The sequence below is a fragment of the Puntigrus tetrazona genome, unplaced genomic scaffold (assembly GCF_018831695.1).
Source record: "Puntigrus tetrazona isolate hp1 unplaced genomic scaffold, ASM1883169v1 S000000846, whole genome shotgun sequence".
In the NCBI taxonomy this organism is placed as follows: domain Eukaryota; kingdom Metazoa; phylum Chordata; class Actinopteri; order Cypriniformes; family Cyprinidae; genus Puntigrus; species Puntigrus tetrazona.
In genome coordinates this window covers 893,280-918,801 of record NW_025048446.1, presented here as the reverse complement: position 1 = coordinate 918,801, position 25,522 = coordinate 893,280, and the positions used below count along the sequence as shown (strand labels likewise).

At 36.5% G+C, this 25,522-nt stretch overlaps 2 protein-coding genes across 2 annotated transcripts; both read right to left on the bottom strand.

Annotated features, from left to right (window-relative positions):
• Positions 1-5,387: 5,387 nt before the first annotated feature.
• Positions 5,388-12,540, bottom strand: rab31 (RAB31, member RAS oncogene family). The gene is made up of 8 exons (XM_043233515.1): positions 12,492-12,540; positions 10,479-10,685; positions 9,606-9,685; positions 9,036-9,116; positions 8,039-8,110; positions 7,534-7,640; positions 6,906-7,015; positions 5,388-5,954 (listed from the first exon to the last, which is right to left on the bottom strand). The coding sequence occupies exons 1-8, from the start codon at positions 12,538-12,540 to the stop codon at positions 5,857-5,859; spliced, it is 804 nt and encodes a 267-aa protein (XP_043089450.1). The 3' UTR covers positions 5,388-5,856.
• On the bottom strand, positions 11,754-24,674 carry ralbp1 (ralA binding protein 1). Its single transcript, XM_043233519.1, is given in 11 exon segments — positions 11,754-14,361; positions 14,364-14,534; positions 15,262-15,382; positions 16,067-16,188; positions 16,423-16,533; positions 17,349-17,480; positions 18,359-18,520; positions 19,566-19,915; positions 20,652-21,086; positions 22,537-22,821; positions 24,602-24,674. Coding segments are annotated over 10 exon segments (1,995 nt in total). The 5' UTR covers positions 22,784-22,821; positions 24,602-24,674; the 3' UTR covers positions 11,754-14,217.
• Positions 24,675-25,522: the final 848 nt, after the last annotated feature.

Sequence of the window (25,522 nt, the reverse complement as noted above, 5' to 3'; positions counted from 1 at the left end):
CAAAAAGGCCGAAAAAGAAATCCAGAAGCATGCGAATAATTAATGCACGCGAGAATTTAAATCATCTGAAGTAGAGAAATGCGTTTCTCCTTTTTAGCGCAAAACACAAATTGCGTTCAACACCGGATCCCTAGATATGCTGTTTTATTAGCCTCTCTCCATCTCTCTCTCTCTGTGTCTATCTCTCATCTGCTGTCTGGGCTTAACATTAAAATGCAATTAACTAATTGCCTGGAGAGGTAAGGAGCATTATGGCTATGAAAGTACAGCGATGATCACATTCGCTCTAATTTCCCAGGATGCATCATGGGCTGAACTCCTGTCACGCAAGTACGCTTTCATTTCTATTCCATCATCTAAAAAGTCTTCATCGTGTGCATACAAATGCACAGATGAGCTTGAAAAAGCCGGTTGGTGGTTTCGGCCCGAAGTAGCTCTCTATGAAACAATGAGGGGGTTCAGATATTAATTATAGACTGTACTTTTATCTGCAGAAAGTATTATGCACATCTGAGATAATGTCATCCACTTTAACTGTCGCATAACAAAAGCTGGTGTCCAACTGTGGCCTATTCATTGCTGATGATAGTGTTTACAGATCTAAAGTCTATCATCACAGGGAGGGTAATGGCTTCAGACCAATTGAGAAACATCCAAATATGGACACATCATTAAGTTTTTACACTTTATTTGTGCATCAGGAGTTTTTTTTGCAGCCACTTTGCGACGATATCACTTTAGAAAAACAACATTTAAAGAGATAGTTCAGGATGGATTTTTTAAACGTCTTTTAAACAGCTGTTTGTTAGCTGACGGCGCATTAGCAGATGTTAGCAGAACTTTTACGTAGGATTGCTGACATTATGAAACAAATAACCAAATGGATCGAATGGCATAGGCAACCACATTCTATATTGATTCCTCATAGCACTTAGATTAATTAAAAAAACCTTCTCTTTAATAACTATTTTTTTAAAATATTGTTGTTGTAACATCTAAGGTTATGTGTATGTGTGTGTGTGTGTGTGTGTATATATATATATATATATATATATATATATATATATATATATATATATATATATATATATATATATATATATATATATATATATATATATATATATATATATATATATATATATATATATATATATATATATATATATATATATGTGTATATATATATATATATATATATATATATATATATATATATATATATATGTGTGTGTGTGTGTCCAAAATCCAAAAATAAATAACCAATAAATAAAATTATGTCACACAACTGCAGCTTGAGATTATTAGGAATGCAAATGTAAAAAAATGTTAAAAACAAAGTTGGCTGCAAATAAATGGTCTATATATATATATATGCGCATGTATGTATGTATGTATGTGTGTGTGTTTGTGTGTGTGTGTGTATGTATGTGTGTGATGTGCATTTCTAGACTTTTCATGCATGCTACAAATGCAGTCAGTAGTCTTTATAGTCTTTAACTTGTATTGCTTAAAAAATCACTAGGGGGTGGCGGGTGATTTAAAATGATTTTTAATCTTTAAATATACCGTGACGCTCCCAGTTTCAGTACATGAAAAAGTATGAAAACAAACAGCTTCATCAAACTTACAGCGGGGCGCAGCAAAAAAAAGGTAAGGGCATATACCTCCGAATACAGCAGGCTACTGTTTAAGAAAAACGCTGACAGGAACCTGCTCTCCCATTTGGCCGAAGCCACCGACGATGTATCAGAAAACGTCACGGTACGATATTTTAACAAGCGGCGCATACAACAGGTCTAATGATCTCTGTCGGCTCATTCTCACACTTACTGAACCCAGTTGAACTTAAGAGAGCAGGGAACGCAAAAACTCTTCTACTGCTTCCACATCTATAGCACGTGCCTACGATAACGGAAACGAAACGGTTTCTGCCACGTGCCACGCAACGCTATTTTAACGTCCATTCACGTCAGCGTGCAAAGATTCACAATTACACTCATCGAGCCGAGGTTCCACTAAAAGCAGGTCTCAGAGCCATTTTCAGGCGCTTTGTGAGGAAGGAAAAGAGACAAAGCCCGCATGACAATAACATCTGAACCTCTGTGAAAGAAGAAAAAGATCATCTCGGGAAAGCGCAGAGAAAAACCTGCTTCCCGGTCCGCCGCCGACGCCGCTGTTGTTGTCTCTTCCCAGCTCGTTCCCATGGTGATGCGGGCTACACCGTTTACTGACATTTGGCCACAAGTTATTTTGTTCCGCTCTCTTCTCTTGAATCGCCCACTTGTCTCATCAGCGAGAAAGTCCAGGCAAGCGGTGGGCGTCCGCACGTGGATCTGTTAAACACAAGGAGAAGCATGGAGACGAAAGTAATAAACCCCAACGTAAACCTGTCACAAACACCCACCGGGCCGAGAACACCCGCGTCACCTCTGGCCGTCACAAAGGTCACTCGGGTATTACAGCTGTTTTACCCGAGATGGAAGAGGGTCCGCGGGGGTCAGCCGGAGAGTTAGCTGAGCTTCAAGAGTAATCTGCACAGAACAAAAGCCTTTAGAAGAAATAGGAAGCAAGCCATCGTTCCGTTTCCTTTCTTTTCAAGGGCTTTCCAAAAGGTTCCTAATCAAAACAGTACTCGATCAAGTTGCTCTTGACACAGCTCCGACCCGGCAAACGCAATATGGCCGCGCGGAAAATTCGAAAGAACTCGAAGAACCATTAAGTCCCTTAAAAAACCCTTTAAGAACAGTTCTTAAAAGCAAAAGCTTTCCGCTATAAAAGGACGAATGTAAAGATTTCGTGGCTGTTAAAGCTTCTTCGTTAAAGCAAGCGTTTATAAGCGCGCTGCAGTAATATGTGGAGACCCGGTGGTGTGTGTGGAAATTGTAAAGAGAAGAGGACCGAGCACCGAACCCTGAGGTACCTCACAGATACCTTTCAGCGAACAGATCTTAAAATAACCATTTTTGTACATAACCTTAAAACACAAAGGTTACGTAACCTTTTTTTCACTATAAAGAAAGAATGAAAAGATTTCGCCGTCGTTGAAGCTTTATTTATTAGAGCGTGTAAGAGAAAATACATGTCTTCTACTGTGATGTAACGAGGTGATAAAAGAAGAATCTTAATTAGCGGTGCTTCCTAAGACTGAAATCTTTCCCGTTGTTTTGTTTGTTCCGTGCCACGCAATTTGTGCTAAAAACACGAAACCCCAAACTGGTTTAAGTGATTAAACAGGACCGGCAGACGATAAAACGGGAAAAATCCCATAAGATTTGGAGCTGGGATACAAAGCAAGAGGCAAAACATTTTACCGTACACTTTATATATAAAAAAAAAAAACCTGCGCTTTCATAGAAAAAATGTGTACAGTTTCATAATTTTTTGCATCTTGAAATGAGTAGTTCTGTATCCCACTCTGTTGTGTTTGTTTAGTTTTTTTCTGTTAGGAAGATAACTGAGCCTTTTATTTATTTATAAACTGCTTACTAATGACTATTAATGTTGGCACAATGCTTTATAAAGTGTTACCAAGAAATCTTATGAACCCAAAATTTTTATAGTACTGTATATATATATATATATATATATATATATATGTGTGTGTGTGTGTGTATATTAGTCACATGGATGTCAGCAAAACTGACTTTCAGGATACTGCAAAATATCTAATCAGTCAAGAGTGTCCAAACTTTTGACTGACAGGTTAAGCTTAATGTGTTGCAAACGCTGGTTCATGTGGTTTTTAACAAGTGTTCAGAGTCAACTCTATTAAAGCGTTCATACGGTACCGGTTCCAAACACCATACAGAAAACAACAACAAAAACCCCACACATAGCCGGATCAAATATTTTTCTCTGGAAAGACTACTGCTGAGACACAGCAACAGTGCCGGAAACAAGTTTAGACCCGTAGTTCACTCGAAAAAAAGAAAAAATTGGACAGCTGTAGCTGCCTGTGTGCTAAATTGCTCCTTTGGGATTTATGAAACCCGTCGTACTCTAACCTTCAGATACTAACCGTTAAATACTAAGATTTTTATCTTCCAAAACAATCTCCAGCACCGTCCGAATCTGTAGGAATACTCATAAATCAAAACAACTGACTGCAAAGAATATCTGCAACGTTCTAGGCGAACATCTGCATGCTGCCTTTGTAGTTTATTGATGACTTCCGGTACAAAATGCGTTTGATACAGTACCGTTGTCACATCACGTAAAGGAAATATTAAGTTATCAAAGAAAAGGTAGGTTTAAAGTGATTTATAAAACGTTTAATTCAAAATGACTATCACCACCAGATCTCGTCTAGCTCTGTTATGATTCAGACTGAAGCATTCGTTGTGAATTCACACCGACTCTATAAAGAGATATAATTAGATAGATATATTACATGTTAAATTACATACGACGCTTTATCAATAACGACCGTGATGATTAATGAACAAAAACCAGTGAGATTTCGCCTGCAGCGACGGACAGAAAAGATCATACCGATTACAAAATTGAAAAAGCTAGCGTACAGGACAGGCAATCAATCCACTCACGACCACACCAAGGTAGGCTGGTTATGTAAGAGCGCGCAATTACCCCGCTTTTATGCTTTTAGCCTTAAAGGTGAAGCGTGTCATTTCTGAAGCACTAGAGTCACCAAATGGAATTGCAAAAAAAAAATAATGACCCCAACCATCGGCACGGACAAATGATCACAGAATCACAGCGTTTTATCTTTCGGGGGAAATTAACCTAGTTATGGTTTGTTCGTTTTATTTGCAAACTTAGTGATAGGATAACAAGTGTACCTGTTTAACAGAGGAACACAATTTTGTTGGTTACAAATTAAAAAAAAAATACAATAGGAAAAATACAATTGAGCTTTTTTTTTTTTTTTTTTTAACACTGGCAGCAACAGGTAAGCAGAGGATTGCAAAATAACGGAAATGTGTTCACTTTAGAGACAATTGTGCCCCCTGGTGTCTCCTCTCCTAATTTTCATTTAATAGTAAACGTAAAAAGTCTGTGTAACACTTTACAATAAGTTAACAACATTAGTAAACATGAGAATGAAAAAAATTCAGCATTTACTTTGCTTTATTAAAATCGCAAGATGACATCCGTTGACGCGCTGTGAAAAAACACGAATAAACGATGCATTTTTCATTAGCTAATGTTAACGAAGATGAATAAATATTATTTCAGATGCATTGTTCATTGTTTGCTCATCTCCGTTAATACATTAACTAATGTTAACAAATGACACTTTATTGTAAAGTGTTACCTACATTTTAACCAATAACCGTAATTTATTTTTAGGATGAATAAATTGGCAACGTCCTAATAATAATTATTATAATAAAAACAATTACTGCGTGCACTTACAAGCAGCATACTTAACACACACTTTATTAGTACGAAGCACTAGTGGTATGTAAATACATAATACAATAAACACTGTAATACGAAGTGTGACCGACACACCAGCGAACGTCTTTCTTTCCTCTAGACTTCATCGTAAGTGGTCAAATAAAGCCACATTAACCTCTTTAAAACGTTTTACGTATCAAAACGGCAATGCCAAACATAAAAATGGCGTTTTCTAAAGGCACTTATTCTTGTGTAAACTTTGTGCTAACTACTAGCGTTTTTATTTGTCACAATTCTGCATTTAAAAAGGCTTTTTAAGCGAAACGATTCCACGTGGCGATAACTCTCGTGTCAATGCCATATTCCGACTTGGTATGAAACGGTTGTTAGGCAGAATTGCTTTGTTTCCTGTACGTCTATCAGTCGTGCGATCCTCGTCTAGGTATCGCATGGGTCAAATACCATCATGTTGTAGGGTGTTTGTAGTGATGTCTAACAGCAGCGTCTGCTGGAGGGAGGAGGCTGTCGTGTCAGTTTAAAGGACTCGTGGCTGTCGGCGTCTGTGTTCTCCAGCGGAGGGATCTGTCGACCTACACAGATGTGAGAACATCGACAATTCTGTCACTGCATTGATTGTCTTGATGTAATTAAACACAGAGAGGTGATGAAGACGAATGCCCGTGGCAAGTTCAAGTTAAGTCTGTGTCATCGACACGGGCTACTGCGATAAATCACTCCATTAAAGAAACTCAGCATAAATTTAATATTGTGCAAAGCGGCTAAAAAGCCATTCCCAATCAGCTGATGTGAAGGCCTAGATATATTATCTACAATAACCCCTGACTAATATACTATTAAACATTGTATTTTTTAATAGTAATAGGAAGAGTTATTATTACATTTTTTGGTCCCACTTTATATTAGGTGGCCTTAAATACTATGTACCTGCATTTAAATTTATCATTTGGTACAATGCATTTAATGTGTACATACATATTTTTACAAAAATACTTATATGTAGTTACATCTGTAATTAATTTATAATTACACTGTTGACCAAACCGTTCCCTAAACCCATATACATTGTAATTATTTATTGATGCAAGTACGTAGTAGTTAAAGCCACCTAATATAATTTTTTCAGCATTCTTTAAAGAACAGAACGTCTAAAAAACGTCTTTAGCAACTTTATAATGTCTTTACCGTTATGTTTGATCAAATGAATGCGTCTTTGCTGAATAAAAATAAAAATGTAATTAAAAAAAGAACGAAAAAAAAAAATATGGTACTGTAGTTATTGAACATATATGTAAAATTCATTTGTTAGTTAATTGAGTTAATTCTCTTTTTTTATTGCAATGTTTCCCTCTGAAATTTTCTTTAAAATCCGGGTTGGAAAAAAGCACGGTTAGATATAAGCTGTAAGTTCATTTGCGAGTAATTAACATGCTTTCTGACCTGAGAACGCTTTGTAAAATAGCTGGAAAACGACTTATAGCTGGAATATGCGACAGGACTTGACTAGTCTCAGCGACACTTACTGATTTTCTGAAACAGCTCCTCTATGTTTACAGCATTTCTGGCACTGGTCTCCATGAATATGGCTGCAATTGACTCTGCGAAATCTTTTGCCTCTTTAGTTGGAACCTCCCTAGAATAAAAAAAAACAAACAAACACTGGATATTAGCAAGCAATCAGCTCACTCACAGAAATCCCCGAGTGTTTGCTTAGCCTGAGAAATGTGTTCAAATGAGGGCAAGACTGAAAACAGCACTGGACTTCTTGCAGATATTGATTACAGCTGCAAAGGCAGACAGTCGGGAAAATTACGAGGGATTAGAAGCATGATAAAAAATTTCTAAATGGAAATGGCTTAATTAACAGTTACACAGCCTCGATAAAATGATTACTGAAGGTGCATGAGCATGAGCTTCAGAACTGAAAGTAATAATCACAACTAAAAGGAGGACTTGTGTTCATAATTTAAGAATTTACTGGATATTACGTTTATTTTGATCTGCTCTTAATGTGCAATTTTGATTTTAATGTGACTAAGTGAAATGAGCACATACGATGTAACAAATATGAAAATATAAACTAAACTTAAACGTAAATAAAATAAACTTTAGAGAGTATAATACATTTATACAGAGGAAAGGGGCTTAAACCTGATATCTCCCAGATCGGTTTTATTTCCTGCTATAGCCACGACTATATCCTCCGGCCCGTGTTCCTTCAGCTCCTTCACCCACTTCTTCAACGTCTGGAAAGAGTCCTGGCACATCACAAAATACAAATAAGAGGCTTCAGATCCAATTTAAAACATCAACTTTGTCTCAGATGCTTCTGAAGTTCCACGCGAGATCAAATAATGCAGACGCCGACAAATTAGCATAAAGCTATAAAATCAAAACGTGGATAGCCGATGAATTTGAAGAGAAATTTCCGTAATGACTTCTCTGACTCGTTTTGAAAAATGTAAGCGTTGGAGTTGATGTGAAATCAGTTTAATCTCATCGCTTCCTAAGAAACAACTGATACATAGGCAGGATCTCATCAGCGATTTTTCTTTGCTTCGTTTCTCAGAATAACCCATTATAGTGTACCGCACCTAAACGCAGTTCAACCTGCTTGTAAATGAATCGCAGAAACATATGCTTTAATACCACTTACAAGCTTTGTGATGTCGTAAACAACGACGGCCGCTGCAGAGCCCCTGTAATACATGGGAGCCAACGAATGAAACTGCAGAAAAATAACATTTTGTCAATGTTGGGAGCTTTTAAAGATTTAACAATTCTATATTAAATAGGGAAGATTTATTATTTGTCTTGCACGGGGTTAGTGACTTCTAACAAGTTTTGCAGAGAAAAAATACAACTAGCTTTTTCTTAAAAAAAACCAAAAACACGTGGATACTGTAGCATTGTTTTAGTAAAGCATGTTTGGATGACTTGTAGTGCAGGAGATGTGCTATAGAGAATATAACGCCAAGCTCAGACGGACATGCATTTTCTGAGCGAGCTGAACAGACTAAGTCAAGCCAGCACTTTCCAAACTCACACACACATTTCCACCACACCCGATGAGTCACACCTACAGTGAACTCTTAACTCTGTGTGTGTGTGTGTGTGTGTGTGTGTGTGTGTGTGTGTGTGGAAATGAAATGTGATTTCTCTAAACAACGACTTTGATGTCAAATGTGACACAAAGGTTTGATCTCGCATCTTTTAATCTTGTGTTAAACCAAAAGTTCATCCAAAAATAAACTTGCAGACGACGTAAAATGACAGAATTTTCCCTTATGAATTATTGATTTAGGTTAGGAGTTAAGGGGCGCAGACACACTGACAGGAATCCGAACATATTAAACCTGCGTGTGCGTGTGTGTGTGTGTGTGTGTGTGTGTGTGTGGGCGTGGACGGAAAACCGAATGCTACGGAATCATGTTTAGCTACTACGGTCTGTTCAGGTCGCATGAGACAGAAGTGGATGCACAAATGGGCACAAATAGGAATTCGTGCAGAATTATGAAGCCGAGGGAGAAAAAGACGCGTCGGACGAAAATAAAAATGAACAAACGCGTAAATAAGTAAAAGCTTCATAAAAGATTCATACATCTAAGCTCAGATTTCCAAATGAATAAAAACAAAATAAAAAATGTACTCACTCGTTCCTGCCCTGCAGTGTCCCAGATCAGAAACTTGTGAAGTTCATTTCCACAGGGGACTGTCTTAGTTAAAAAGATGCACTAAAAAAAAAAAAAAGATCATGATAAACATGATTTGATAATAGTAATATATATATATATATATATATATATATATATATATATATATATATATATATATATATATATATATATATATATCATATTGTTTTTTATTTAGTATATATGCATATGTCTTCACTCAAGGAGGAAATTGCATTACAGCAACCATGACTAAAATATGACGAAAAAAGTTTGTGCAAATTATGCATAGCTAAAAATATTCTTTTGTCCTTGTGTCGTGAGTAGCATAACCGAGAGTAATCAGCATGTGCTGATGTAAACAAAACTGAGAGGAAACAACTGAACTGACTCTGAATCAGCCGTTCAAAACTGGTGCTTTGACTCATGAAGGTATATTTAGACACACATTCTTCCTCCTCCACATGAGCTGACGGATGCGATTTCTTCACCTCAGTTTGTGTAAGTCCCCACAACTACATCAAGCGTTTGGTAAAGAGACGCACTCACCCTATCGTTGGACTGATGTTGTGGTCGAAGTGATCTTGTACGAAACGACACACGATGCTTGATTTCCCCACGCCTGTGTCCTGTGATAACGACAAAAACCAAAAGCACTGAAGATCATCAGATATATGAACAGACTATTATAGAACTAGATAAAATTATTTCATCATGAATTATGCAAGCACACTATACGGGATACAATTTTCTGTACATATAAAATACCTGGATGACATACTTCTGCCACAACACAAAGCACTCTGCACAAAACACCATATCCCACAATGCACTTACCTTCAGTTTCCAGTGAGTAAGTGTTTTACATGCATTCTTGTGAATTGAATTGACTACCATGTTTGTTATCATCACCCCGGGATGCATTTTAAAACCGAGTTTGCATAAAATGCCTTCATTTTAGGTTAATTTCAATTAAGACCTTTAAATCAGAGTCGGTTACAGCTATAAAATCTGCATGCCTTGCACGCACAGCATACATAGTGCAGACTGGATGCTCTTCTCGTCACAGCCAGTGAATTCCGTTCCACGCACTATTTTTTTATACAAGTATACACTTTATATTTAAGTATACACTTTAAAGCGCGCTAGAATTCCATTGAAGACAGAGCCAGTCTCCAGCCGGCGGTGACGTCACGGCCGCAAACATTCCTAAAGAATGAATTTACGCGAAAACACGTCCAGCTTCGGCTCCGACTCTCTCACGAAACACCCGACGACATTAAATCAACACCTAACGAGGAAGCCCGCAGCGGTAATAAACGCCGCTGCGCGTTGAGCACGAGGAAAGGAATCGGAAATAATCCAGTTCCAGTCAGGCTGTTTGCGTCGATGATCCCGAAGCGGAGGAATCTCAACACTCACCCCGAGCAGACAAACTTTCAGCTCCCTGATGGCCATTGTGAAGTACGTTAAGGCAGCTGAAGCATACTTTTAACAGTCTCCGGCCTTGTTTTGTCGACTCTCGTCCATCACGGTCACAGGGGACTGTTCGTCCGCAAAACACAAACTCTGACCATCTTCTTCCCAAATCTAACGGAAACCGACTGGAGAATTTCGACTGAGCTGTCACTCACGTCACGTGACGGCATAAGCCACGCCCCAAAGAGAGCGCGAGAGATTATATATATATATATATATATATATATATATATATATATATATATATATATATATATATATATATATATATAATATATAACCTTAATAATACATTAAAAACAAATGACTGTTGTTGTTGTATAGTTGACTTGACAATTGTTATAGTTTTGCCAAACATTCATAATAATAATAATAATAATAATTAAAAAACATTAAGTCTATCTACGTTTTTACTGGTATATTTTTGAGTTTCATTTAGATAACTTATAACCTTATTCAGAAATTAAATTTTTATTTAACACAAAATAAGCCATAATAAATAAGCTTTCCGTTGATGTATGGTTTGTTAGGATAGTTAAAGGGAAAAAAAATAAAGTTATTAAACATTACTAATCAAGTTGATATTTTTACAGTAGAAAATTCACAAAATATTTTTATGTAACACCATCTTTACTTAATATCCTAACGGTTTTTGGCATTAAAGAAAAATTGATAATTTTGTGCTACTTATGACTGCTTTTGGGCTCACAATTTAAGGATTAATACATAATTACGAGGATACTTTATAAATCCAAAATGCATTAATATAATAAAAAAAATACTAATATACATCCACATCATTGAACAAAATTTATATTATATATTATCATGCAAATTCATATGCAACCAAACAAGAAAATGAATGCTGTTTAAATCAAAGCATGATTACACGTTCTTGGATTTCAAGCTTTTTTTTTATTTTTTATTTTCTTTCTAATAAGTTGGTCTGGGAAGAGATTATTATTGTTGTTGTGGTTGTTCAAAAAAAAGTTACATGTGTGTATGTATACATATATTTCAATTATAAAAAAAACGTGCTCTGGACTTGGTATCTTTTCTCTGACTAGCCTGTGCAGATCAAACAAGACCGGCAACCTAGACAGAGAAAACGCAAGAAGCTTAGAGGTGAAGGTTAGGTTAAATGTGCGTAACCGTGGTAACCAGCATCCAGCGCCGTCCTTCATATACGGCATTCCAGTCAAAAATCTTCAACATTGATTACTGTCCAACCTATCATTTTATTTTAGATGGCAGCATTCTGTTCACAATGATCAGGAGCTACAAAAGCTTTGTTTATAACATGAAAAACTATAATTTCCAAAAGTAGATGAGCGGGCACGTATCTCTTTGAGATCTTTTTTTTTTTTTTTTACATACATAACAGCTCTTGATTAGAATTCTACAGTATTTCTGAAATGCAATTCGACAGCACAAAAAAGGAAAAGAAAAGCAAAATGAGGGAGGAAATGTGTTATCTGAAAGGGAGTAATAATAATAATAATAATAATAATCCAGTAGTACACTAGTATTTCAACAAGCACTTTAAACAAATATAACAATCACAAAATGAACCTGACAGAATATTTGTATCAAAAAAAAAAAAAAATTAAAAAAATGGTGACAATCTAGTGCAAGTTTCCAAAATGACTATCGAACAGTGTGTCAGAACATCTGTAACAACTGTGCCAAAACTTCAGGAGCGGCTAGGAGGATCTCTCAAAAAGAGTTCATATTTCACCACGAATCAAAAAAGAAGATATTCTGCGAAAAAGAAAACGAAGCTCGCTTTCGAACAGAAGCACCATTTACTTCATGCAGTGTCTCTTTTCTTCGATTCGGACCACCAACGCTTATTAAAACCACCCATAATGACCACTCGAACTTCATCGCTGATCAAAAATATTCTTGTGCTTCACGAAATTTGTAAAAAACGAAAAAAAAAACGTGCGAACGTACGGAAACCAACAACTCCACCACAAACGGCACTCGACTCGTTCCCTTCCATAAGTGCAGATCTGCACGGTCTAGTGCGGTTACAGATTAGATGTTTATATAGGATTATTAAATATCGAAATTTATAATAAATGTTCTAAACCGTCGCCTTGGAATATCTTAATAGGAAAAAAAAAAAAAAATACAATCTCGTTGTATCACAATGTCCCAGAGCATCTTCAAAGTAATTCTTCAGTGCGGCTGCACACACACACACACACACACACACCTATGGCACAGTGGTTTCAGAAAACACACAACTTTATTTTCATTCAGTTTAATCGCTGTTCTAGACCTGGACCCACAATAGGAGCCCATTATGATTTCTTGTCCTCTCATTTCTGCACTGGCAACAAACATCCAGGATGTTTCTCAACGCATTTACTCCTTTGCGATTTAACTATGAGCAGAACTGTATAAATAAAATGCATTTGTTAACGATAACCGATAAAGCAAACGTACTTGTCTGAAATGATTGTTTTTGCACCGAATGTAACGCGAGTATAGAAGAGACGGATGTTCGTCGCCTTTGGTTTGGAGCTTTACACAGGAAGTAATTAAGTGTTGTGTCATAACATCCTTTTACAGCTTGCCGTTTCTCGAAATGCATGAATTATTCAGGTGAATCTTAAGAAAACATCTGCGTAAAAGCCCACTCACGCCGTGATGTGTAATAAATATAAAGGTAATCGCAACTTTTTCATCTTTTATCCTCGAGTTTGTCTATAAAAACTCTATTTCAGTAACCGCAAGAATTTTGAGATCAAGAAATCGCAACTGAATCGTATTTTTTTTCGTGGTGAAAAAAGAAGAAAAGAAGTTGTGAAATGCTGATTTCAAATCCTGAGGAAAAAAGCAGATCGCAAGAAAGGAATCATTAGATGTAAACTCAAAATTGTAAGAAAAAAAAAAAAAAAAAAAGGCAGAATTCTGAATTTATATCTCACAGTTCTGACCCTATTTTTATTGCAAAAAAAATAGTGTGAGATGAAAAGTTGCAATTACACTTCAATGGAAATGGGCTCTATATATTTTAACCCAAAACTGAAAAATATATATGTTTAAATGAACTTTTTTTTTTTTTGCATTGTGACAATTAAATGACTATTAAGAACACTTTGCACTTGGTTTAAATTTTAATCTGCATTTCTGCAATTAAAGTAATGGCAATTATGTAGAACAGTGCTTAATAGTAACGTAAATTATGTTAGAATGCAAAAAAAAATCCGGCGGCTTAATTTTCTTAATGCAAAATATAATATAATTTAATATAATTTTTCTTCTGATTTTGGAGCAAAAATTTACCTGGACAAATGATCTTCACTTTTTTTTAACAACCTTGGGCCCCCTAATACTCTTAACTGTTTAGAAAAAAGAAAATGAGCCTGTGTGTTTAGATGGGTCAAAGGGCAGATTGAATCGGAGCACTCCCAAAGATCTGATTGTGCTGCTGCAATTTCACATACGAACTTAAACGTGTCAAAAGAATGCAATTTCACTCCATTGTGATGATGACCAATCAGGAATGTTTCCCGTACTCGCCTCATTTCCGACCTACAAATCACATCTCCGCTGTCCAGTTTTCTCCCAGTGTAATGACCATCTCACTTCACCTTGCTGACCTTTGACCCAGACGTCACAGTTACGTGATGAGCATACAGAAGTGCAAGTGTGGTGACGGTCGGATGGTTTACAGGTTGGCCTCCCTCTTGTCTTTGCTAGGCGATGGCTTCATGGCATCTTTCCCAGGCTTCCCGTTGGCTGGGGTGGCAGCAGCTGCGGCGGCGGCAGGGGTTCCATGGCGACCGCTGCGGCTCGTTTGATTGGTTCGTCCGCTCTAGATCGTTCCTCTGGGCTGGGCTGGGAGGGCGGGGCCTGTTCAGAAGTGGGCGGGGATGTGTGCTCCTGCTGAAGCTTGTGACTCTGAAGGAGGCGGAGCTGAACACGCAGTTCCAATATGGCCTCCTGTTCCTCATGGATGGCCTGATTCAGATGAGTGTTTTTATTCTGCGGTGAAACAAAGACAAATGACCGATGCACAGAATTCAATGAGACGTTTAGGCCAAATGTTAAGCAGCAAATAATGCAAATAATTAGCCATTTACGTATGCCAAGCCTTAAAACGATCAACTTTCCTTTTCTTGTGTGATGTATATCAGAATAAAAAAAATAATAATAAACAAAAAAATGTAGGATGATACTCGAAATCGTGCACTGGAACAAGTAATGTTATTTTAAATAAATCAAAAGTATATATAAGTGAACATTTCTTATTCTCACTTCTCAACTTAGTTTAACTTTATGTACTAAAATAACTAAAACTGATGAAACTATATAAATTTAAGAAACAAAATAAAAAAAAAGATTACCATAACACAACAAAACTATGCAAACTTAAAACAAAATTGAAATGATTTTTTATTTATCTATAAATCTAAACATTAAAACTAATTCAAAACATTAAAAAAAACCATATATATGATATTAAAATAACTGTATGTTGACTATTTTTCAGCAGTTTTAAATTTAAATGTTACTTGCTATATAAACAAGTTTTGTTAAGACTTGTTTAATTATCATTAATAAATAATTATAATAATAATTATTATCATTATTTTTTAACTGATGTAATACAGACTTAACGCAACAAAACAGACACAAATAGGAAAGCTTGACAAATTTAAATATTTAAATAAAAGAGGGCAGTTTAAATTTTTAAGTCCTTCCTTCTCACCTCTAGCTCTTCATTCTGTTTCTGCAGGTCTTCTAGAATCATCTGCAGTTCCTCTTCATCTTCACTCTCGCTCTCGCTGTCTGATGAATACTCCTCTGTTTCACTGCGGCCCTGCTGGCGGCTGTATGCGTGCGCCATTTTAAGCAGAAAATGAAAGGCAAAGAGTTAAAGAAAAGAAGCAGAAAGGGGACCCTTGCACCTTTCAGATCTACTGTACTGAAGCTGTTTTTACTGGTTGTTGCACATACACTAAAGTTCGAAAAAAAAGTGTACAATTTTATTTACTTATCGAGGCTGCATTACATACTAAAATGTAATTTATTCCTGTGATTCAACGCTCATTTTTCAGCATCATAATGCCAGTCTTCAGTGTCTTTCTGAAATCATTCTAGCATGCTGATTTGATGCTCAAGACACAATGTTGAAATTTTTCCAGTATTCTTTGATAATTAAAAACGTACCTAAAACCACTATTTATTTGACACAGAAATCTTTTGCGACATTATAAACGTCTTTACAGTCACTTTACACTTTATCAGTTTAACGCATGAATTCAAGTATTGAATCTCGAAAGGCAGTGCATCGCAGTCAGCACAAAATTATGATGCAGCACAACTCTTTTCAAAATCGATAAGCTGCTTCTAAAGCAAATCGGCATATTAGAATGACTTCTGAAGAATCACGCCTTGGTGAGCGGAACAGACTTTTCAAAGACGCCGCTTCCCACAGATATCACATGATTAGGATAATTCACGATTATAATTAGCAGCACACTTGGTCATTTTACCTGTGTGCCAACTCTCACCTCTGTATATCCGCGATCTCGGCACGCAGGCGCTCTATTTCTTCTTTCTCTGTGGCGATCTGCCGACGCAGCACCTGCTCCAGCGATATCAGCTCCTCCTGCTCTGTGAGGATCTCATTCTCCTGCAGGGGGCGGCAGAGAAACAAACAGAGAACCTTCAGCGACAACGACATAAAAAAAGCCCCGTTTCACTTTTGCGTGCAAGCATCTGCACGTGCTAAAAAAAACGTCTCCGGCGAACACTACGCAAAGTGCAGTGCTGCTTATCATTGACCAGCTGATTTGTTTATCGGCCAGGAAGCCGTTTCGGTGTCGAGCCAGCGCCTGAAACGCAACGTCCAAGCAGGCGGCCTCACCTGTGCCAGGAGAAGATTAATGACTTCCTCCTCGTTCTCAGACATCTCCTCCTTTGACACGTCCTCTTTAGACAGGCTGGCGATTTCCTGCGCGATTTTAGTCTCGCACTCCTGCAGATTCAGAGGGACAGAGAAATCATGAGGAGGTTTCTAGTAGAGTGGCACGATAAAAAATGGTGCATGAATTACATTTGACAGTCGCAAACATTTGTTTTTAGTGGCCAGCAAAAAAAAAAAACATTATTTATTATTGGTATTATTATTATTATTTATTATTATTTATATAACTAATAATGACATACTATTAATGACATAGCTACTACATGCTAAATGACATACCATACCAAAAATAAATTAATAAATATAAACAATAAATGAAAAACTACATTTCTAAATAGTTTTTCTGATTAAAAATGTTTAACAAAAGAATGTGATTTGTTCACTCATTTCTCTCTCTTCCTTCCGTTTTTTCATCTATTTTTTTACATAGAAATACAAAAGGAAAAATAAAACAAGTTACAACATGCTATGTTGAGATAAGTACGTATGCACATACACATGATTAGATGTATGTATATATGTATAAAAAAATAACTAAATGAATAAATAAAATAAAATAAAATAAATATAAATTTTTATTTTATATATATATATATATATATATATATATATATATATATATATATATATATATATATATATATATATATATACACACACTTTTTTTTCCTACCCAATATCACTCTCTTTCTACTTGTATTTGAGCTGATAACATTTCCAACTTCAGATATCAACATTATCCTTTCTGTAAGGAAATGCAAATGGAATTTTCTACTTGTCGTTTGGGAAATTTTCTTTCTCAGACAAACTCACGACGAGACCGTATGTTTGCTGAGGTGCAGTAAAGCAGGGCTCAGAACTCTTGCCTGTCTCTTGGCCTCGCGGAGCTTGCGTTTCAGAGCGGTGACGATCCGCTGCACCTCCCAGAGTCTCTCCTCCTTGGACAGATCCTTCACCCCGGCCTGCAGATCTCTGTGCAGACGGTTCAAGAGGAACTCCTGCAGAAAGACGACATGCACGTCCCGTAAAAATCACTTTAGCCATGAACTGAAATGAACTTTTTACTGAAAGCGACAGAGAAGAAGCTTCTATTTACAGAAAGCGAAAAAAAAATGGTAAACAAACATTTAAGCAGCATATAAAACTAGAATTCAGTTTCTGTACCTATTTGTCATTGAAATATAAGCATTACTAAAACTTATTACATTCATCACAGATTCATTCAAATTTATTTAATAAAACATAACTAACAGGTTAAGTTAAATGTATGAAATAATAAATATGTTATGTGCCATTGGAGAACAGCTAATTAAACGTTACTTGTTTGGTCAGTGATTTCTGTTCTCCAAAACCATTTCGTCTGAAACCGAAAAACCTTTTTTTGCTTTCCGAAATTTCACTATAACTCACAAACAAGACCTCTACAATTCTCAGCCGTCTTTGTATCTTGTTGATTTGACTTCTCTCCTGGGAAAAAGACCCTACTCTTTACTAGAGTTCTAGATAAAATGTCAACCTCTAGTTGATACATCTAACAAATTGAGAGCATTTCTCACAAAGAGCCATTAAATACACCGCTACTGTTATCTTGCTGAGGCAGCTATACAGTCACACACATCGGGACTGTTTTCGTTTTCTCTGCTCCAGATCTGTTTTTGTTTCCAGTCCGTCTTCACGCACCTCCTGTTTTGAATATCACACGCACATTTCCTTGTTCTAGGGTCGCATTTGCCTTTGACACAATGAAACTAATTATTTTATGTAAACCATAACTACATTTTTTCCTCTTCCGGGTGAACTGCACGATCGTGACGGGTTTGTGAGACTGACGCGCTTCTTTTCTTTTAAGCTGTATTGTTTGAGTCCTGTGCCCCACCTGTCTGCGGATCTCTTCTTTAATGCTCTCCTGGGTCTCAGGTAGGGTCGGCATGGTGGCCATATTGGACCAACGGAGAGGATGGACGACCGGCTTCAGAACCACATCACCGAACAGCTCGCGGACGTGAGTAAAAAACACGTACAGCACGCGATTCCCGATCTACAAACCAGAGAGAAAAGAATTGACTTTGCGTCATAAGTGAATACACAGACATGGTGAACCTTAAAAAGGCAGAACAACTGTTCAACAGCTCTCCTCTGCATCGTTTGCAGCCTTCTTTCAAATAAAAATGACCCCAAACAAAGATCTCATTAGCGGTATGAGGGCACCTCTATCCTCCATGTGTCCCGAGAGACTATAAAAGTAGGACAACCTTCAGTCTGAGAGCAGAAACGCATCCAGATCCATCTACCGTAGCACCGCCAACGATGATTAGCAGCATTTCACTATATTAAACATCTTGTAAAGAATAAAATCGTTACTATTTACTTCCATCCAGGGGGCAAAATCAACTTGCTAATGTTGACATACTTGAATATTTACAAAATACTACACATCGAAAAAGGGCACGTGTTGTTTATGATGTTTAAGAAAGATCACGAGGTAATACAATTAACTAGAAATCCTGTGTTTAAAACAATAATAATTTGCGTAAACAGTATAAAACATTTGTTGCTAATATTCTGAAAAAAAAAAGCTTCGGCTAAAAACCCTTTGATTTTATAAATGTAAAAATGTAATTAAATACACCTACATGAATAATTACAAAATACAGCAAATTGAAAACACCCAATGTTATTCATGATATCTGCTCGGATAATTTGTTTTGGTTTTTTTTATTTATTTTTTTTTCATTCTTGCGGATGGATATGAGAAACATGAAACATAAAAAGCAAGTAGACTTATCATATTAAGAACTAAAAATGCTTTAAATAAAGATTTTTATTTTAAAACAGTATTCATCTGATTAGAGCTATGATAATAAAAATATTCTTCTATATGACTAAAACATTTAATATTTCAGCATAAATTTGTAATACATTTTCTACAGTAGTTTTAACATTTTTATACAGATTTATTAAAATCCTTCAATGATGATGCGCATTGTTATTTTTACAAAGCACGCTTTCAGAAGGACATGCCACTACTAAGTGCTGACCTCGCACTGCATCAAGTGATCATCACCTGTAGATCCTAAACTCACCTGTACGGTGGGATTGAGCACAATAGAGATGTTCTGGATGTTCATCTTGGTGTCTGTCTCGCGGGCGATGACGTGGTCCATGTGAGTAATGAGCCAGGCCAGGATGAGTCTGCTCCCCACAGGAACCTCCCCCAGGAGCCTCTGAAACTCCTGCAGTTTCTCCGCCTCGCTGGGCCGCCCGCAGGCCTCCTCGAAACGCGGGGCCAGCTCTTTGCCCAGCAGGTTATCAGGCAGCTCTCGCAAGTACTGCTTCAACAGGCTGGCCACTGTGTGAGGGTCATACTCCTCCAGACACGGACACTCCTCGCGGTCATACGCTGCTTTCAGCTCATCGACCTTTGACTTCATACCTACAGGGAAAACATGGAGGCAAGAGTCAAAAGCTGCAAGGAACATTTGATGTTGACGCTTCGATTCCTGGCAAGGGGAATGTTTTGGTTGTCTGTTCGGATATGCATGAAGGTAGAGCGCTTTTGAGTTGATGTGTGATTATTGAATTAAATATAAATCGAAAGTGGACCAAAAAGTTTACCAAGCCCACTATTGAGGAACAATTTAAATGTGAAAAAAAGAGAATAAAATAAAAAAACTAGGCTGTTTTTAGTACTTTAAAGTTCTTTAAAAGTCAGAATTTAGTCAATTTTTATTTTTTGGGGAAATTAATACGTTTTATTCAGCAAGGTTATTTTAAATCGACCAAAAGTAACAGTAAAAAAAACATATAATTTAAAAAAAGATATACATTTCAAGCTATTCATATTCTTTTAAAATTCTGAAAAAAAAAAGTGTAATTTTAATTTAATATTGATGACATACTGTCATTTTTTTACTTGAATCACTTACTTTTTATAATTTATATTATACTCACATAAACTCTCTATTCTTAATAATTTAGGTTAAAATGTATATTAATGTGTCAGTTGATTCTATATTGGTCACCATTTTTAATAATTGAAGTAATAAAGTAATTATCAATAACTAATGAGGTCAATGTTTTTGTTAAAATTATTCTGTGCAGTAAGCATCTCCAGAATATTCCTTTAAATACACAGATTTCAGTTTACAGGAAGTAGAACAGGGCCATACCAGAGACGCGATAGATGCCTTCACACTTCATGCCGTAGCTCTCGATGTAGTCCACACACTCTCTGAAGATGGCCGGGAGCTGTATCCCGTCGTACAGCGCCGTTCTCCTCACCGCTTCCGCTAACGGCGCTCCGAAGATCGGCCGGAGCGCCGCCGCCGTCTCCGTGACGACGGGTTCGGGCTCGGCGCTGGGCTTTTTCTTCTTCTTCTTCTCCTTCCACTGTTTCACGACGTCGGCTGCCGTCAGGTCTTTGGACTTCTTGTCCTTAGCCTTCTCCTCCTTGGGCCCCTTCTCCTTCACTTTGAAGTCCTTTTCTTTCTTCTTGGAGAAACTGGGCTTCTTGAAGACGTGGATACCTTTGGAGCGTTTCATCTTAGACGGGCTCTCGGCCTCATCGGCAGAACTGTCCTCCTGGAACGCGGCGTATCCCTCGGCTAAAGGGAGAGGAGAATAAAAAAGTGAAGGGATAAGGCGAAGAAGAGAAGAGAAGCTTCTTCCAATACCTGATTCTAAAAGCAAACGGCTGTGCAAAATTTACTGCCCACCGTCTGTCTCTCTCAAGGTTAGGTGAGACTGAAGGAGCAGAACGAAAACGAGAGCAAGAGAAAGACACCGAAAACTGCTCTAAAGAGGTCAGCTTACAATATCCCCTTGTGCCAGCTCTTTTTTTAGTGATCCATTTCCTCGTCCTGACACTGACTTCACCCTGAGCAGAACAGTAATCAACGGCTCACTAACGTTTCTGACCCCAGCGGCCAGCATTCACGACCGGCCCCTCCTCAGCCACTATAACACACCTACAGGGATGGACAGGGCGTGTCTTTAAAAGCCCCATCACTTCCTGCTTATGTGCAATAGGCTGCTGCAGGGCGGCTAAATATAGAGGCAGGAAAATAACGAATTCACTCTGAAGCTGCACAGAAACTGGAACATTTGCACATCGAGGGCAGAAGTCCATACTGTCAACTAGAGCTGGGTTATACAGTTACAAAAACAACCTCTTTCAGAGATAAAATGCCAATCAAAAAATTTGTTGTTGGTAAATCTTCGTTTTAAAATGTTTTTGGAAGTCTCATCAAAGTTGCACTCGTTTGATCAAAGATACAGTAAAACTGTAACATTGTTATTTTTTATAAAAGTATTCAGAACCCATTGTAATAGGCTGTTGTTACATGCTTGTTACAATTATTGATGCTGAAAAAAATCGTGATATATTTTTGGTGAATAAAAAGCTCAAAAAACTATTTATTTAAAACAGAAATAGTCTGTAGCATAAATGTATATGCTTTTCATCAATTTAATATATCCTCGTTTTATTTTCTCTCAATAAAAAAAATTGCGTCATACAGATTTCAGCACACAAAAGATTCAAGGATATCTTGTTAAAAACATCTACACTGACTCTAAATGGAATTCAGAAACTAAAAAAACGTTAAATAAATATTTAAGCTCAAATGCTTCGGGATTCAAACTGAAGAGATGTCTTTGTTAAATGTTTCGCAGGAAACGGGACAGTTATAGCTCAAAAATTAAAAAAAAAAATGTTAGTTGAATTAGAATAAACTTAAACTGAAATAAAAAAAAATATCAACCCATTAAATTTAAGCTAATCCCATTAATATTCAAAAATATTCATAAAATAAATATTAAAAACTACAGTTACATAGTTTACATATTTCAAAAAAGCAATAATAATGACTAAATCAGCAATAAATTACATTTATTAAAATTCTTATACAAAACAACAATAGTATCTCAATGATACGGTCATGAAAAGTCACTTGTGTTATATATATTGTGATCTAACGCAACAAGTCTTTATTTGGTTGCAAGTGTCAATATAAGGGCACTGTTGAGTGTAAATATGGAGTGTGTTTATCTTACTGCGTTTCTCCTTCTTCTTAAACTTGTTCTTCTTCTTGTTGTGCTCCTTCTCGTCATCGGATGCCACGTCGGGCTGCTCATGGTGGTGTCCGTCGTGAGGGGGCGAAGGGTCGCCCGTACGGTACAGACCTGGGAACTTAGTGGGGCTGATCTCTTCAGAGCTCGGGGTACGAGCCACGCCCCCGGGATGCTCCGCCCTCCTCTGCTCCGCAGGGCTGCTACTGGGTGGCAGGAAGCACTCCGTCATCTCTGCGCCGTCCCGCTATTGTCACCTCTTCATGTCACCTGAGAGGGAAAAAAAAAATTTAATTCTCCTTTCACTGAAGATCATTTCGCAGAAAGGAAGCCCTCACGGCAGCAGAGTGTTCTGTAAACAGCAGCGTCCTTACACCAGTTTGTTGTCATATTACATCTTACAACAGGTAGTCTTTAAATAAATGATCAGGATGTCTCTTAAAACCCATCATGTCAACTCTGTTCGGATTTATGCGTTATTAAATGTTTATATCCGCTAACAAACAGCCTAACCAATGCCCTCTAGTGACCACAAGGATTTTAGCATCTCAAAACGTCCAATAAAAAAAAGCTTTTATGAGCTGAGAAGTGCAAACTTGTACACTAAAGTCACCTTCTCCATTTCAAATGTCATAAAATTATTTATAGAACTATTATAATCATGCCCGAAAAACCAACAACAGCACAAAAACTATACAAGGCTTTAAATAAACTTTCTGAGTCCCAAGCCATCAAAAGTAGATGAAGATGCTGTCTTTCATGAAAAGTCATCTATAAACGCTCCTACTATTTGATTAAGTAAAACAATTAACTATATAGCCATATTTTTAGGGATATTTTGTTCCATAAAGACTAGCATAATACCGACGCAGTATCAAATATATATAATTAGGTCACACCTCACTGAAAAGAACATGTCAGCAAGAAGACACTTCAAAAATGAAGAATGGACTTGATTTTATCTTTTAGAATTGACTGGATCAAGTGTCATTACATGTATTGTTATGTTAACACATATTTTATATATTATCTCTCTCTCTCTCTCTCTCTCTCTCTCTCTCTATATATATATATATATATATATATATATATATATATATATATATATATATATATATATATTTTTTTATATACAATGCCTGCAACCTTCAGGTCCAACTCTCTATCCATTAGGCCACGACTGCCTATATAAACAAATAAAATTACAAGAAAAAACATGCATTTATAAATCATTGAGTGTAAGATCAGTTAATGTGTTACTGTATGATTTCATGAAAACTTAACGAGTGTAAGTCCACAAGCAATAACAATATTAATCCAGGTACTAGTTGACAAATAATATGGACATACTTTTTTATTTTTTAATTAGTTTAGGTTTGTTTCGGCTAATCAAAACAAATATATATATATTTTTTAAAAAAAGTGCGTACATTATCCTCGTACAATAAACAACACTTCTAGATTTTTAGGCTTAGGTATAAGTCAATGTCAACTTCCCATTTTATGTATATTATACAAGAATCTGTGGGCCCTACCCCTGCCACATCCAAAAAAAATAAATCAATAAAACACCCCAAGAAACCACATTACTTTAAGAAGAGATTACCGAGGATTTAACTCACACAATCGTATCGATTTAAAGGCATTCTGACGATTTATGGGGGAAAAAAATAAAGGTTTTCTCGACTGAGGAGCAGAATAAATCTTTTCTGACAGCAGCTGTTTCGTTGAATGAAACACAAGCCAGACCATATACGACAGAATACCTTCAAAACGTATTAAAATAATAAATCAACCGCATTTAAAAGATCCTTCACCAACAAGAAAGACGTATAATCCCCTCAGTGCTAATAATACAACACTCAAATGTACATAAAGGGAGATTCTTAACCTAGCGTGCTCGCTAACGAACCTCGGATTGCTTTGTAAGACATCCTTACAAACTATTAAAAGTGAAATACACCGTGTGGACGAGGACATACACCGCATTTCCGACAAAATCGCAGAGAACAAGTACGAATACGTTAAAAAAAATAATCCGTTCGCAAACCTGCTGTGATCAACGTAACAGCTGCACTTCCTGTAGCTTGTTTACGTCCCATCTGACACGCGCGCATGCGCAGTCGGAGCCCCCTTGAATTATGGGAGCTCTAGCTTGAGTTCTCTGCAATTGTGGAAAAAAGTTTAATCTTATCAGCTGCGTCGGTTTGAGAACATTTCTGAGAATGTGAATTTACATGATATAAAATAACTAAGTATTGCTTTGCTTATCGATGTTGCACATTACATCGTCATACGTTATTTTCAGTATTTCCCATGAGGCCGCGAGGCCAGCAGGTGGAGCTGTCGAGCCACAGACCAATAGTGCCGCGTTACATTTGATTGAACGACAAGGGGAGATTATTCATATTTATGATGAAAAAAAAAACCCGTTCCCTAGTAACAAAGGCAGCCCTTTATAGTTGTCCTTCCTCTGGTTGAGTCATTTCAGGGGATACTTTAATGATTCAAGCATTATCATTTATTTAAGGTGTGCAACTTATTATCTGACATGCAAGATAAGAGTTTGGACACATTTTATGGCATCCATCATAAAACTTATGCAGAACATGCTTTAGAACACTTAACTGATAAATACAGCAGTATGAGTCAGTGGTTACTTACATTTTGAATTTAGTTTTCCTTTCAATTTTTTTACTATATATATATATATATATATATATATATATATATATATATATATATATATATATATATATATATATATATATATATATATATATATAATATAAATAATAATATAAAAATAATATAAAATAATATAAATTATATATATATATATATATATATATATATATAATTTGTTATTTACAGATTTTTTTCTTCTTTCTTTCTTAATACAGTAAATAAAATATAAATTAAAAAAATTAAAAAATTCTATAATTTTTGTTTTTTATTTTAGTTTTAGTTT